Source organism: Pyrus communis, chromosome 1, assembly GCF_041283825.1.
Source record: "Pyrus communis isolate YQ-2024b chromosome 1, ASM4128382v1, whole genome shotgun sequence".
NCBI lineage: Eukaryota > Viridiplantae > Streptophyta > Magnoliopsida > Rosales > Rosaceae > Pyrus > Pyrus communis.
The window spans coordinates 5899442-5915622 of NC_142565.1; the positions used below are offsets into that span (position 1 = coordinate 5899442).

At 38.8% G+C, this 16181-nt stretch overlaps 3 protein-coding genes across 3 annotated transcripts; 1 reads left to right on the forward strand and 2 right to left on the reverse strand.

Moving 5' to 3' along the window:
• Positions 1-877: 877 nt before the first annotated feature.
• LOC137720285 (CASP-like protein 5B2) lies at positions 878-4085 on the forward strand. The gene is made up of 3 exons (XM_068459334.2): positions 878-1361; positions 2672-2804; positions 3480-4085. The coding sequence occupies exons 1-3, from the start codon at positions 1231-1233 to the stop codon at positions 3675-3677; spliced, it is 462 nt and encodes a 153-aa protein (XP_068315435.2). The 5' UTR covers positions 878-1230; the 3' UTR covers positions 3678-4085.
• An 843-nt stretch (positions 4086-4928) lies between these two features.
• Positions 4929-7427, reverse strand: LOC137720120 (mannose-1-phosphate guanylyltransferase 1). Its single transcript, XM_068459131.2, has 5 exons — positions 7244-7427; positions 6578-6710; positions 6310-6372; positions 5988-6227; positions 4929-5870 (listed from the first exon to the last, which is right to left on the reverse strand). The coding sequence occupies exons 2-5, from the start codon at positions 6686-6688 to the stop codon at positions 5199-5201; spliced, it is 1086 nt and encodes a 361-aa protein (XP_068315232.2). The 5' UTR covers positions 6689-6710; positions 7244-7427; the 3' UTR covers positions 4929-5198.
• Positions 7428-12948: 5521 nt separating this feature from the next.
• LOC137720912 (wall-associated receptor kinase-like 20) lies at positions 12949-15878 on the reverse strand. Its single transcript, XM_068460032.2, has 3 exons — positions 15029-15878; positions 14892-14930; positions 12949-14322 (listed from the first exon to the last, which is right to left on the reverse strand). Exons 1-3 carry the CDS (start codon positions 15792-15794, stop codon positions 13262-13264), a joined length of 1866 nt encoding a protein of 621 aa, XP_068316133.2. The 5' UTR covers positions 15795-15878; the 3' UTR covers positions 12949-13261.
• Between the last annotated feature and the right edge of the window lie 303 nt (positions 15879-16181).

Below are 16181 nucleotides of genomic sequence, written 5' to 3' on the forward strand. Positions count from 1 at the left end.
AAAATACTTTGACGAAAGTTGAAAACTAAAAACAAAATAGTTGTTGATCTATTTATAATATTATTTTAAATATATTTATTTAGAGCTTTTTAGTTAATGATCTCTGAGATTGTCATAACTCTTCATTTTGATTTTGAGATTTTAAATCAATATAAGTGGTACATGAGTTTGTCTACCATCATTTTGGTCATTCTGTGAAAAAATCTTTATTAATTAAGGATAAAATGAAAAACATACCCTTAATTTTTTTGTCAAATCATTTTGGCCCACTGTTTGTTAAATTGTGAGTATTTTTGTCATTTTGGTCCAAAATGACTGATGACGAATAAATTCAGGGACCACTTCTATCGATTTCAAAATCTCATGGACCAAAGTGAAGAGTTATATCAATCTCAGTTACCATTTTAGCTAAAATACCTTTATTTAATTCAAGTGATATTTCAATCTAATCAACTACGAAAAGAGAAATAAAATTTCAAGATAAAAGAAAGGGTGTGGTACTGTGACAAACTTTAGATTCTTCAAACTATAACCTACTAAATATTATATGTGAGTAAAATTAGCAACAACCTCTTCATTTCCAGCCAACAGAATTCCATCCACATGTAATCCTCCTAATCTTTGGGTTATATTAATTTATTATTTGGATTAAAAAAAGAAAAAAAGAAAAAGAATGTCCCAAATTTTATTCCTTCTTCTCCACCAAAGTAAAGGGACAAAAAGATAAATTTTGTGTGGGCTCATGCAAAATGCAATCTACCTAATGGGCTCCTCTGAAAATACAATTCTTTTCTTCTTTTTTCTTCACATTGAGGGCCCAAATCAAAAAGAAAACCAGCAAAAACTATATTTTATATTTGATAGAGAGAGAGAGAGAGAGAGAGAGAGAGAGAGAGAGAGAGCAGTCTCTCAAACTTTGACTCTTGAGATAGATGATGACAGCATTCCATTCTTCCCGACCCATGTCAAACTTCTTTTTCTTCTGCTGCTAAAAATCTCAACTCCATCTCTGATCGAAAAGACAAAAGAAAAAAAAAAAAATCTCAACTTTATCTCTGAAGGTCCCACATTTTAAGCCTCCCCTCCAAAAGTTGAGTTCTTTAGCTCTTATTGCATCAATGGTGGAGTAATATGAAAGTTAGGTTTCCTTTGTAGGACTCAGAAAAGGGTCCTTTTGAGTTTGGAGAGAGAGAGAGAGATCTAGAGAGAGAGGGGAAGGGTAGGGAAGGGATGAAGAAGCTGTTTGGGAGCCCAGGGAAGGTGAGTGGGCTGGCACTGAGAATTGGGCAGTGCTGTTTTGCTGCTGCTGCTATTGGGGTGATGCTCTCTGCTCATGGTTTCTTCAATGCCACTGCATTTTGGTAAATATTATTTGCCCCCTTCTTTCTGTTTTACATTTTTAATTAAAAATTTTATGGAATTTGTTCTCCTCTGGTGGGTATGTGGAAATAGTTTATGTTTTTATTGATCGATTTCGGATTGGTTCAATTTGTAGCAAAATTTCACTAAGCTGGAATTCTCCATTGATGGAAAAAAAAAGGGTTTAGTTAGAAAGCAAAATGGTGCACTGGTGTGGGTTGGATTCCCTTGTTCAGTTTTACCAACTACATAGAAATTAATGGGGATGAATAAAGGGTGCATTTTTGCTCACCACCCTCAAATAATGGAAATGCTCGCCATCCTATTTATCACCGTTGGATGAGTTTAAATGTTAAGATTTATGTCTATCCATTACACAGATCTCGAAATTTAGATTCGTCTGACAGTGATAAATAGGGTGATGAGCATCACCATCGCTTGAGGATGGTGAGCAAAAATATTCCCAATGTATGCTTGGTTCTTGAGTTCTTCTATGGTTAATCTTGTCATTTGTTTAATTCATCTACCCTCGTTTGTTGACCTCTGAGCTTAAATCTGTACAGTTTTAAGGATAAGATAAGAGATTCCGGACAATCTCCTCCTATTGAACTTATGCCTTCCACATAGGAGTCTAAAATCGTACACTGCTCCACTTATTTTGTTTGCAGAAACCTGAACATGCTTAGGCATCTTTGTACGGTGACAATGGCGAATTTAAGTTATAATTATGTTTGCAGCATTCCTTCAAAGTCATCCCAATAACACCTCTCTCTCTCACTCTCTCACTTAACAACAAGTCAATGAAGTCATTCCTATCGTTCTGGACAGTGAATGATTTTCTTCCCCTATGAACAAATGATTTCAATTCTCACGCTTCTAGAGAGGTTTTCTTGAGATATTGTAACCGGGGAAATTTTCTTCTAGCTTTCATCTGTTAACATGTGTGGTTCACTTGATTTTCTCTTCATAAAGCAATACCTTATTTTCTGTGTGCTCTGATAAGTAATATGATTCTTCCCAACTCAATTGCTTGATCAATTGTGTTCTTGAACTTGGAGAGTGTTATTTGTGAGTCTAACTTCTAAGGTGCATAGAGTCAAATATCTTTGCCTATTTGAATACGATCCATTATGTGGCCGTTGGCGCATACTTGTGTTAGGACTTATAATCTGCTAATTTATTGGTTGCTGTCCCTGCAATGCATAAGATTCTTCTTTTTGTCCTTTCCCATAAACAGTTTGAAGTTTACGAGCTTCTCTTTTACCGATGTATGAATAGTTGTAAAATTCTTACCTGCATTTGTTGGATGCAGTTATTTGATTGCATCAATGGGGCTTCAAGTTGTTTGGAGTTTTGGACTTGCTTGCCTTGATTTACATGCTTTGAGGTCAAAGAGAAGCTTGCAGAATCCTATTTTAGTGAGCCTATTTGTTGTCGGGGATTGGGTAAGTTTCTGCACTTATTTAGTCATTCATTTTTGGCATTTGGTTTTCAGGAACAAGTATGTGTGGCATCCTTAATTTTAAGGGTTATGCATTATTTTTTTATGTACTGGAGATGTTGGACCAATGATTTGGAGAAGTTTTCAGAAAATTTATGTACTTATAAACTGAAACTTATCCTGATCACGTGGAACAAATGTTGGATCATTGGGGACAACTAAGTAGCTTAAAAATGTTTGGGAAAACATGGTCAGCTGAAAACTTCACTTCCGATGTGCGATCTTCAGAATACTGATTAACTTAGAAATGAGTAAAGCTTTTGGGGATCCTTTGGTACACTTAAACTACTACAATACATAATATTTACTGACATTTTCGGGAAAAAGTATCACCTTCACAGTAAAATGTCTTGATATTTGGAAATTAAGAGGGCATAATTTTAATTCCTAAATCCTAATACTTGGGGTCTGATGCATGAATGTCAAATTTTCCATTCAGCAAGTACGGAGCCATTGATAAAGATTCATTATGCTTTAATCGTTTCTTGTAGCTATTGCACTACCACTACTAAACAGATTGTTTACTTTTGAGTTCTGATTCTGTTTATCGTTCAGTGTACAAATACCGAAGCGATTTCTGTATCAATTAATTCATGTTTAACAAAAATGAAAAATGCAGGTGACGTCTACTCTGTCATTGGCAGCTGCATGCTCATCAGCGGGGGTGACAGTTCTGTACTCAAAAGATTTGAATTACTGCAGGCCAATGCATCTTCCGTGCAGCAAGTTCCAAATCGCGGTTGCCTTCGCCTTCATCTCATGGTTCCTCCTTGCTGTTTCGTCCATTGTCATGTTTCGGTTGTTAGGCGCGGTATGAGTTTTGACAAAACTCTACATATTCTTCAATCTTCCCCTGTAAATATATCTGAGAACCATGGTCTCTATATGGGGAGAAATCCAGTACAAAGGGGATGCCACTGGGCAGTATCTTGAGTCAGCTGCGCATGTAGCCTTGAGATACTGCACGACATTTCCGTTGCATGGAAGTTCTTCTCCGTCTTCAGGTGTGGGGTCCATGACTTGAAAATGATCATGTGTGTTAATTTTTGTAATGGAAGTAGGTCTCATGAGTGTAACCATATCGTTGTATTATTGGTTATCCTTGCTTTGCTTTATTTTATTTGGTTGAAGATTGGAAAAGTGTGGTGGAATTTCACATGGTTTTTTACCACACTTGCTCTTTCTATTGTATTTTTCTATTTTTAATTTCCCATTTTGCCCCTGATTGGTTCATTTTCTTTTAATTAGTGACACATAAACAAGGGCTTCATTGTCTGTCAAAATCTGGGAGATTAAGATGGGAGATTATGATGGGTGAGCTGCTCATCCACGTCATAGATAAATGTGAGACAATAATTTCAACACCTAACGCCCTTTTTCATTAGGTTCTAAAAAAGGCCTAAACTTCCACTTATGTCCCATCTCTCAGTCTCACTCGGTATGATTGCAGTTTTGGACCAAGTCAATGAGTCATAGGATTTGCCTTGTGTATGAGGAAGTGGAGGACTAGTGGTCCATAACATCTCTTTCTCCTTTGATTGGACCAGAAAAAGAAGAATATCCAAATCCGCAGAGGATCGAGCGACCAAGAGCACTGACCCTTGCACACGAAATTGTCTTTAGCTCTCCTCTTTTCTTGTATCATCTATATGAGAAGAGAAAGAAAACACACCAAGCAAGGCTTCGTACAAAACTACTCTAATCAGCGGTTAAGAGATTCAAACTAGGGCAGGAAGGCACAACCGCGCGGCGTATTGCTTTGATCAACTGATTTAAATCTCATATAGGAAGGAGTTTGACAGAACAAGTTTTGGGTCCACCAATGAAATAATTCACATAATATATGCCGCCGACACTTTGATCATGGAATCTTCCCGGATCAAAGTATAGGGAAAGGCTCTCTGGATCCCTTCTTCCTAGTCCACCAAGTCATGGGATCCAAACCGTTGAAATTTAATTCAACAGTTAAAGTTATAACTTTTAAAGTGAACCCCTCTTTATAACCGTTGAATCAACTTTCAACACTGGAAGCAAAGTAAGTACCCACTTGATTTAATAGCGCAAAAAATAAAAAAAATCATATATTAATAATTAAAAAGAAAGGAAAACTAATAAGTTACACAGCCAGAGAGGCACTCATAAATTTATTCCTTTATACACTAAAACATACACAATTCACAGCAATTCAAGTCACAGAGAACAACAACGACCCCAAAACTTCAAAAAAAAACACACAAAGAAGGAGCAGCAGAGCCTTTGCGCTGTATAAAAAGGAAACAGGAAGGATAAAAATAACAAAAACATATCGAACAACGTAGCGTACCACCTCTCACCGACCCTACATTACAATTTCCGGCTTCAAAATGCTCGACTTGATTTCTTTGTGTGGCAATACCACACCTCCGTTGCTGTAAATCTCATCGCTCACGTGCACATCTTCTCCAAGGATGGTCATGTTCTCTACGCGAGCCCATTGTCCAACGGTGGAGTGCCATCCGATGATACTGCTGGAAATGCAAGCGTGGTTCTTGATGCGGACTCCACGCATTACCGTGCAGCGAGAGAGTCTGACTCCTGACTCGATAACGCAGCCTGGACCGATTGCAACATCCGGTCCAATCAGGCACCCCACGCCAATTTTGGCAGTCTCATCCACCAGAACGTTTCCCACAATGTGAGCGCCTACGGCCAACTTGGATGAAGAGTTCTTCCTCAACGAATCCAAGTATAGCCTCAGGCCGGTAATATAATCCCTTGGTTGCCCAATGTCCATCCAAAACCCTGGAAGGACCATTGCAAAGAGCTTATTCTCTGCTGCGATTTTCGGGAATACTTCTTTCTCAATTGAGGTTGGTCTGAGTTCAATTTTATCAAGAACGGAGGGGTTCAACAGGTAAATTCCAGCATTGATTTTGTTACCAACAAACAACTTTGGTTTCTCTACAAATTTCTGAACTTTCCCTGTAGACTCTTCCATAACCACCACACCATATTTCGATGGCTCATCCACCTATATAAAAAGAAGAAATTATTTTCAGTGACATTTGTCTTAAGGTCTCAAAAATGCCTCCAAGGCTCCAAGGAAGCTGGGTGCAAAGTATCAGGTAGAATTACAACTTCGTGTTACCTTGGTCACCATTATGGAAGCTTCTCCTCCATGGCCTTTATGGAATTCAATCATTAGCTTAAACGGGTACTCGCTGATAACATCACTGTTAAGGACAAAGAAGGGCTCGCCAGAATCATCAATCAGTTTGTCCCTAGCAAGAGCCAGAGGCCCAGCAGTGCCAAGGGGTTCGGTCTCTTGTGAGCATGTGATCTTGATGCCAACCTTTTCCTCAAACTCCTTCAAGAAAGTCATCATCACCTGCAGAAATGATACCGAGCATAAGCATTCAAAGAAACCTTCGGTAGCATGAATCTCTTCACAAAATGGTGACCTCGCCTACCTCTGGTTGGTAATTGATAGCCAGAACCACTTCGGTCACACCAATTGCCTTAAGAGCCTCTATCTGAAAGTTAAAAAAACAAAAACAAAAACAAAAAATTGTAAAATTTCATGATTTATACGATCACAAAAGCACGCATACATACAACACAAAGAGTGGAGATTTGATGTAAGCACTATATTTTGAGGTTTTTGATAATTCCACAAAAGGAAATCCACTCGATCAAACGAAAAAAGAAAACATTTCCCAAATGCTAGAGAAATTGTACCTGATGCAGTATCATGGGTTTGTTAGCAAACTCAACAAGTGGCTTGGGGAAACTGAGTGTCAATGGCCGCAGACGCGTCCCGAAACCTCCAACAAGAATAAGTGCCTTCATTTTGATATGCCCTCTGCCTTCCCTGGTAATATTAACACAGTCAGAAAATCTTACAGGCAACTTCAACTCAGGTAATAATACACTCTAAGTTCAACATTCAGGTCATTTCTTTATCCTCTCAAACACATTAATCATCACAAAAATTCACATTCCCGGTTCACCGACATCCGAAAAACCGAAAAGCTCAAGATTTCAGCTACCAAAGAAGCTACTTTCTAGCTAAATAATTCCCCATTAACCAAATATAATACGCGACTTTTGCATGGCTTGAGCAACTTTAATCGGGAAAATTCCAACAAAAATCATAGAAACTCTATGTGCTGACATTACCACCGCAATTAATCACAAAAACTTCAACAGATCTGACATTACAAATGAAATTAATCCAAAAAATACTTCGACGACGAATTCAAAGCTCAAAATACCTAAGAAATTCACATAATTGGGAATCGAAGCAATCAAATTAATCAACTTTTTGAACAATTCAATCCAAAATTGCGAACACATTGCCAAAAACGTCCGATCAAAATCGACGCCCAATGAACACTGAATTACCTCGGAACTCAGCAGATCAGAACCCGAACGGAGTCCGCCACGGCAAATCGAGTACGGACTCGAACGAGTGGGGAACCGGGTCGTCGAGAGCGAGTTGGCTCTAGTGGTATTGTTTTTCCAGCCGCGTCGGATTTGTATTTATACGCGCGGAGGGGGGATATTAACGAACGTGGATTTCTGGCTGATCTCAAATTAAAATATTAATTCTATTTTTCTATTAAATTTTGGACCACGTCCTCGGAAAGGGATGCTCTCCGGCTTTCTTTTCATCTAATTCACCTAATTCGGAATTAGGATTGTTGAAATTTTTTTCAACGGTTACAGTTTTTATCATTTTTAAATGACCTTCTATTTGTAACCGTTTGATCAAATTTCAACAGCTCAAATTCCAAATTAAGTGGATTAGGTGGAAATGGATCCGGCCCAAGTCTTCCTGGCCCTAAGCAAGGTTTTTTTACGCGCACTTTCGGGGTAGTTTCGTACTTTCGTCTGTTTATGTTGTGGTTAAATTTGTACTGTAAAGTATGAAAGTGTGATTCCTTTGTTTTTGGCGAAAATTATGGATTCTAGAAAGGGAGGGAGTTCTATTGGGAAAGGATAAAAAGGGGATTTGGGTGTGAATAGTTATAGTAATCGTAATTTAAGGTGATTTATTTCATTTTTTATGACTAGTAATCAGTTTCTAATTGGTACTAAACCATTTCACACGGCACCTTTTATGGTCAATTCTTAGCGTTGGGGAATCACACAATAATTGTCAAAAAGAGGTTGAACTGTTGTAAGTATTTCCGACATCCTAAAGCATAAACTGCCGTGATGAAGCTACCATTTGTTTTTTTTTAAGAGTTAATAATGGATGTGATTAACTCTTAAACACAACCAAACACTACGAATTTTGGGCTTAGCCAAGGTCAGAGCCGAGTGCTACACTCTTCGTGTCACATCCCCGTCTGGGCCCCCACCACATCTCGGGCTCGACTCCACCATAGCACGCCTTGATTTCGGACGGGGCAAGGTGAGCGTATGGTGCGGGAGGTGAACATCACGTAAAGGACTGTGCCCTAACCACGGGTAGGAGCACTAACACTGGGGTGCAGGTTTATGAGCTCTCAACACATCTCACATAATCATCAATTCACATAAACAATCTACAACTCACCTAGTACTTAACTGAGCGTCTACCGCGTCAAATCAAAATATGCACATATCATACAAATTCATAGTCTAAGAACAAATCAATAGGCATGGCATATTTGTGAATTCTGTTATTCTGAGCATGGTTGTGGTATAGATATATATATATATATATATATTCTATTTTTTGGGAAATTATACAGGTTTTACAGCGAGGGGTTACTATCTTTGGTAATTGAAATGGTTTTGAAAAGCTTTGTTTTTGCCCACTCACACTTCCTGTTTTGCACCCTCTCCAGGTTCTAATTATGAGTGCTTTGTGGTGGCTTGCAAGGAATCCATGTTGGCTCTAACAGATTATCACCATTGTATGGTCATCTTTGGGTGTTGTATAATTAGTATTTGTCCTACTGGACTGCATTTAGGCTACTTATGCTCTGGTTGTGAATTCACACTTATTTCGTCTTGCACCTTAACTTATCTAGTGCTCTAGTTAGTTTGGTTTTTAATTATTCGCATTTCTTATATTAATATTGCTTTTGCATTGTGCACATGGCTATGTCACCTTCATGTGACAGCCAGCATGCCTTGATTTCGGTTGGGGTGTGTCACCTCGCCTTTTCACGCAAGTTCAAATCTCTCTCATTGTAATTTAAATAATTTTAATATAGAGTAATCGTTTATTGAAAAGAATACTCTCTCTACATAAATAGGGTTTTGTAGATGAAAATTTATTTTTTTGTTATTAAATAAATAAATTCTAATTAACTTATTATTCATAAATTTTATGCTAAGCATAATTTATTTTCTCAAACTAGGGATGAGCCAAATCAAATTTTATGCATCTAAAATAGTTGTGGCATTTCTGTGACCTCAATCGTTGACTGACACATAATTATAAATTTAACTTTTCTTAATTTTATTGTTAAAAACTTAATATGTATCAGTTAATAATTAGAAGCACAAAAAATTCACATCTATTTTAAATGGAGAAGATTTGATTGCGGAAGAGGTCCTAGAGGATGTCTGACGTATTTAATTTGAGATCCACCAATCCCTATTAATTTAAATCAACTTGCAAATTGCGGCCAGATTTGCCAATAAGGCAGCAAAAAAAGCATATTCCGGATAAAGATGCACCCTCAATGCATCATGCCAAGCCACATGCATTTTACTTGCTTCTAACGCAAGATCCACTTAAAGGTTTAAATCAACCCCAAATCAAAGCCAAAGTCTATAAGTACAAAGTCCAGCTAATTTCAGCCTTAAACTTTTGCTTGGCTATTGAAAAAAGGGTCGATGATATTCACCAAAACAAATGTCTGTCTTAAATACGAATAATGTTATTTGTACCACATTTACTGTCTATCTTATCAGTTTTATAACAAAGGTGAAACTCATCTATGCATGTGAGACTCACATAGATTTGAGAGGCTATTGACAAGGTAATTAGTAAGGGGACGAATCCGTGGCACCATTTTTTTCACACAACTTTTGACACATTTTTATGCGGCCCACTCCGTAATGTATTTTAACAATTCGCACTGTCTATCTTTTAGGTCTTCCCCCCAAGATCATATGTTTACCGAAAATCACACAAATCTGAAACCATATGACTGTTGGATTAAGGGTTGAGGTTTTCTCTTCAGAATCGTATTCGTCCATTTTCTTCACTACAAATGAATGTCTTAGTAATTTTGAATTTGTCTAATTTTTTGCAAATATGGTCTATAAATGATGTTCTAAAAGGTAGACGGTACTGATCATTAAAATACATCACAGAGTGGGTCCCACAAAAAATGTGTCAAAAATTGTATAAAAAAGTGGTGTCACGAATCCGCCTCCAATTAGTCAATATGGTTCAAATAATATCTCTCTTCTAATACTATTACCTACAACTATGAGAAATTCAACCACAAAGCAAAGTTCAAACTTTAACAAAATACAAGCAAGTTTTATATGGATTTTACATTGAATACGTCATAACAAGAAATTTATAACTCAAACAGTTATGAGCGTTTATATATGCGCCCAAATACATGCAACTTTTTTTTAAAGGTCTCGATTTGTTTGTAAACTGGCCACTCTAATCTCTAATTTTTCTCATCTGGATTTTGTAAGATGCTTGTGGTCAAACTCGGTCGTCTTGTGCAAAAACTAAGGCTTTACTTACGTTGGTCAACATAAGCATGTTCTAAATTTGCCGTCTTCACACAAATGACCTAAAAGATTCGTTGACCTTTTGGTGTTAGATCCCTTTGACAAAATAGCAAGTCATGCATGCATATGTTGGTTACGCTCCATTTCTAAGTAATTGGCCTTGTGGCCGGCCTCAGGTTCGAACCTTTAACCTTTTAGTGTTATTAAACCAAACAAACCAAAGGTGGCGTGGATTAAGTTCTCGGAGACGAGCGTTTACACCCAAGTCGACAGACCCCTATCTTTGTTGGTGCGCATTCTCCAACAAAGCGGTATGAACGTGTGAATGTGATGTGAAGTCTCCAATTCAAGTAACAATTTGGCTTTTTTGGTGTCTTTTCAAAAAGATATGGCTTGGATCAAATGGCAAGTCATCAGCATTTGCAACGGAGTTATAACGAAAGCGGTTAATTAAGAAGATTTATTTATACACTTGAAGTCATATGTTCGATTACCCTTTTAATAACGTTACTAATGAAACCTTTTAGGGTGTGTCATTCTTACTTCATGCAACCTTTCAGTGGAATGCTAGTTAAATTAGTAAAGGACAAGTCAGGCCAACACGTGTCTTCTGGAAGAAAGCATAAATCACATGTGAATTTGATCTTATTTTTATGGGTCAAGATCAATAAAAATGATTTGAAAACTTTGAGTTTTAATGATAAGGACAAAATAAAGGGTAAAGTGAATAGTATCATGATTGACTTTTTAGTGTAAAATTGTGATTTTTCGTTAAAATAAACAGTACTGAGAGCTTTTCGTTAAAGTTCCCTAAGATCTTTAGGCTTTACTTCATATCGTCACAAACTTTGTTGAGTATATGAAAATTATAGGTAGGACAATTAAGCTACTAGTTTTAGAATGCCAAGAAATAATTGAGAAATTATAATGTGGTCTTCGAACTCCGCCTCGTAGCATGACCAACTCACTCGTAACAACGAGTGTATTGAATATTAATATCATACGCTAAAATATAAATTTGTCATATGTTTATACTATAACATGAGTGAATTAGTTACAGGCACAAGTCAAAGTGTGGATGAGCAGTCTAAATGTGTTTTCGGTGGCCGTTTGCGCGCCAAGATCTTCGGCACAAGAACACTGACAGAGTCACGTTAAGGGCCTACCATGGGCTATATCCCCAGTAGCTTTCGGTGGAAAATAAATTTTACATGTAATTTTTATTGATTTTCGAATGTATCCCACCATATTTTTAGTCATTGATTTGAATTTTCTCGATTTAATTATATAAAATTATATAATACAGTTTACAAAACATATCTTTTTCTTACATCATTTTTCTCATCGCTTCTAGTACATGTACAAGTTTGGATTTGTTTGAATTTCATATATTTGTTTAATAATGAAAATTATTGGCTCACCTTATGAAAATTTTCTTAAGTGAGCTGATACCGTGAAAAATTGTAATATCAAGTTTACTTTTGGGAATTGTTATTAGCACTCCAAAAATCTCATTATACACTCCAAACTTTCTACATTAGGAAAGAAAATTACACTTGTGAGGATTGTAGAATAAGATTTTTGGAGTGCCAATAACACTTTCCTTCTTTTTTTATAAAGATTCAAATCTTTAAGCTAGCCCACCTAGTGAAAAAATCCTAGCTCTGTCATTGCGCAAGAAGGAGTTGACCATAGCTTCTTGACATGGTTCTAATTTTTCTATTTATTTTAAGGATACTAAGTCGGACTCTTCCCCTACCGTATAGAATAGAACATGTTTGAACCAAATCTTTTTCGTGTAAAACCTATTTTATTTAGATTAGAAAAATCATACGATTTTTCTGAAACCATATGACTCGAATTCATAGTAAATCTAGTGTGAAAAAGTGACAAAATTGAGGAAAAGGTAGTTCAAAGCCTATTTTAGGCCTCACTGCCACTGATTACAGAAATCATTTGAAAGAGTTGACAACAGCTCTGCTCGAGCTAATCACTCATTAGAAACTAAACCAATGATTGATCAATGCTAGCTTTCAGAATAAAAACAAAACAATTAAAAAAAAATATTCCTTCGGCTATAAAGGCCCATCATTATTAGTGCTAATCTTTCTTTAAGGGCATAAGTCCACCCAAAAAGCCCAGCTACATAATTGCCATGCTGCCACCCCATATGATTGACCCTCGGAGAGCATATGCTCTATTATTCTATTATGTCTACAACATTCATCACGTGATTGACTGTTTATAATTTAATTATACATGAATGACGAGTGTTGTAGACGAATAATATACTTTCTCCTCTTTTTGGGTATGCCCACTAGTCACTACTAGCATGTCAGTACTTTCAAAAGTTTTCTTTAAGACACGTCCCTAAATCCTAAACCTTGAAATCATAAACAAACATACTCATATTTCAACAAGCAAACCCTCCTCTTTATTTCAGCAAGCGACACTTATCACGTAACTGACTATGTTGTAAACTATTGATACATAGATGACGAGTGATGTAGAGGAATACCATACTTTCTCCTCTTTTTGGGTATGCCCACTACTAGCATGTTCAAAACTTTCAAAAGTTTTCTTTAAGACACGTAACTAAACCCTAAACCTTGAAATCATAAAATAAAAAACATACTCATATTTCAGCGAGCAAAACTGCCTCTTTATTTGGGTTAAAAAACCTTCTCCTCAAGCTGTACAGAGCAGAACTCTGGTAAACAAAAACTAGGTATCTACAGCCTTAGCTGTGGCAATGCTTGCAATGTACTCAATCTCCTCGGTGACTTCTTTCATCGAAGGCCGGTTCTGTCTACGCTCCTCCAAGCAACCCAACGCCAGGAGCCCCAACGCCTTCATCGTGTCCAGCTCCAAAGCATTCGCTCCCTCTTTCAGCAACGGATCAATCACGTCCGTCAACCTCTCCTCCAACATCATCCTCTGCGCATAAACTGCCAGGTTCACGTCATCCGCTTCCCTGTTGAAGTCTATAGCTTTCTGAGATGTCAGCAGCTCCAAAAGCACAACACCGAAGCTATAAACATCACTCTTGTCTGTCAATTGATAGTTCCTATAATATTCGGGATCAAGATATCCGAGGGTTCCCTGAGCACACGTTGATATGTGACTTAAGTCCGTGTGAGCCAACCGCGATAACCCGAAATCCGCAACCTTGGCATTCAGCCTCTCATCAAGCAGAATGTTACTAGACTTCACGTCGCGGTGATATATTGGAGGGACAGCTGAGAAATGGAGATAAGCAAGACCCTCGGCCGTGTCAAGCGCAATCTGGAGACGTTGCATCCACGAAAGATGTTTCCAGCCACCAGGTTTTCGAGCCTGCAGATGTTCGAGAAGGGTTCCATTCTCGATGTACTCGTAGACCAGAATAGGCTGCTCTAACTCGACGCAACAGCCGAGTAGGTGGACAAGGCTCTTGTGGTTAACTTGGCACAGAATTCGGACCTCGTTGAGAACTTGGTCAATGCCTTTGGTGTTTCCAATCTTAGCAATCTTGACAGCCACGACAGTGCCGTCTACAAGAGTTCCTTGGTAGACTTCGCCATATCCACCAGCGCCTAGGAGCCGATCTTTGGAGAAGCTGTTTGTTGCTCTTTTGATCTCATTCCCGGTGAAGACTTTAGCGGCTCTGCCTCCGTTGGCATTTAGGATATCCTCGCGCTCTTTCGTCAGGCGCGCTTGTGCTTCTTTGATGCGCCTGTGGCGCTTGTAGAGTAGAAAGGCTATGGTGGCTGCGATTAGTGTTGCACCAATCCCACAAGTTAAACCTGCATAAGTTTCGATTTCCTTCTTGTTAGTGATGCAAATATAAAGTTTGTAAAATGTGCTGTAGGTTTTAATGTCTGATCCAAAATAAACCTCAGGTATGGTTTGTCACAACTTCTCTTGCATATAATGAATTTGATTTCGCAAGGGCTTGTAGCTCACTTAGTTAAGAATATTCACACTTGTGTCCCAGATCCTAAGTTCAGTTCTCTCTCCTCCAGTATCGTTTGTAACAAAAGAAGAAAAATAACTTTGCTTTTACTATAATTCGTTTTGTTTTTATCAGAGTTCTAAAATGTCATGTCTAGACGCTAAGTAGTTAATCACTACCGTGATTAATCTCCAAGCGTTTAAAAATAAAATAAAAATAGCACTAAGATCCGCCTACCGGATGTCCTTTTGATTACTATGCGTCAGAGAAATAAAAAGTTATAACACATACATAAAGTCTTATAATTTCAAGTTGTGTAACGTGTCGTATTCGAAATAAGATTATAAAAGATAATTCCTTTCAAATTCAAAACTTCAGTTTTAATGAATAATTAGATTATGGAGGATCGGTATTCTTTACCTGCTATTAGTCCGGTGCGGTCCTTTGAACCAATGCTATCTGCCAACACAAAAAAGTCAAAGCTCAAAAATCTGAGTGACCCTCAAAGTCAAAGGCTGAGCAGCCACGCAATACATCAAAACGGCACCGCAACTCACCATCAACGCATAAGCCTTGAACCGGGTCCCACGTAAAGCCAGAGTCGCAAAAGCACCTTCTGACCCCAGCGACAGCAGGGTCGGACCCACAAGTGGACATGCCCTCACAATCCGCCTGCGTCCCACACTCGGGCTCCCTTGGCGATGCCCACTGCAGCTCCACTCCCGGTTCGGGCCACCGGTCAACGGGCAAACCCGGATCCAAGTTCACGAAACTGGTGTACGCGCTGCAACCCGAGTCTCTGACCCGGATCATGTACGACGTCGACGACCCGCCCGCCCGAAACGTGCAGCACAGCGATTCCTTGCAAGAGCCCACCGATCCGGTGCCGTTGATGTACGTGTGGCAGAGGCTCGACGCCGTGCAGTTGAGCGGCGATCGGAGGAGGGTGTCGGTGCAGTTGAGGTAGAGGATGGTGTTGCTGCTGGTGACGTTGAAGGGGAGGGAGTTGCTGAGCTGGAGGCCCTCGTGGATTATATCGGTTGCGATGCAGGTGTTGGGGAGGAAGGCGGAGGGGCGGAGGACCAGTCGCTGGGAGGCAGGGGAGACGGATTCGATTGGGTAGGAGTTGTTGAGGGTGTCGAAGAGGAGGGAGCCCGCGGAACAGCGGATCTTGTACGACTGGTCGCCGCACGTGGAGGATGTGCTGAGGGGGTAGGGGACGGTGGTGTTGCCGCAGTCTGGGCAGCGCGGGAGGGATAGTACGCACCAGGCGGAGGTTAGTAGGAGCGCGGCGGAGAGGAGGAGGGTGGGCGGAGAGGCCATTTTTTGAGAAGTGATTGCGATGGAAAATCCGGTTGGGGAAGTGATGGGGGTTTTGTAATAAGGTGAGCGGGTGGATTTTGGTAGGAAATGGAAAAGATTCCTTGTTTTGAATTATTTTTTGGTGGGTTAAATTTTTGTCGTTTTCTGACATTTTGACAAAATGCAAGTTGGGTTTTGACACGTTTTTGCTTTTTGACTTCCTACTTCTCTAACTACTGTGCGAGGAAATATTTTTGTTCATCACCCTTCGCTGTGATGTTCGTCATTTTATTTCATGTCGATAGATGATTAGCTTATTAAATGACCAGTTTAATCTCTCTTGCTCGTATAGTAGAATATCTTCTTATAAAAAGAAAACTACCATGAGAGAAATCAAGGGTCAATTAG

Bases quoted from the DNA above. Each gene is read 5' to 3' on its own strand.
- LOC137720912 (XM_068460032.2), bottom strand. From the start codon at position 15,794: ATGGCCTCTCCGCCCACCCTCCTCCTCTCCGCCGCGCTCCTACTAACC. The intron at 14,931-15,028 runs GTGAGTTGCGGT...TTGTGTTGGCAG, and splicing joins TCAAGGCTTATGCGTTGATG to ATAGCATTGGTTCAAAGGAC. The intron at 14,323-14,891 runs GTAAAGAATACC...AAACTTATGCAG, and splicing joins CCGCACCGGACTAATAGCAG to GTTTAACTTGTGGGATTGGT.
- LOC137720285 (XM_068459334.2), top strand. From the start codon at position 1,231: ATGAAGAAGCTGTTTGGGAGCCCAGGGAAGGTGAGTGGGCTGGCACTG. The intron at 1,362-2,671 runs GTAAATATTATT...TGTTGGATGCAG, and splicing joins TTCAATGCCACTGCATTTTG to TTATTTGATTGCATCAATGG. The intron at 2,805-3,479 runs GTAAGTTTCTGC...TGAAAAATGCAG, and splicing joins TATTTGTTGTCGGGGATTGG to GTGACGTCTACTCTGTCATT.
- LOC137720120 (XM_068459131.2), bottom strand. From the start codon at position 6,688: ATGAAGGCACTTATTCTTGTTGGAGGTTTCGGGACGCGTCTGCGGCCA. The intron at 6,228-6,309 runs GTAGGCGAGGTC...TCATTTCTGCAG, and splicing joins CTATCAATTACCAACCAGAG to GTGATGATGACTTTCTTGAA. The intron at 5,871-5,987 runs GTAACACGAAGT...CTTTTTATATAG, and splicing joins CTTCCATAATGGTGACCAAG to GTGGATGAGCCATCGAAATA.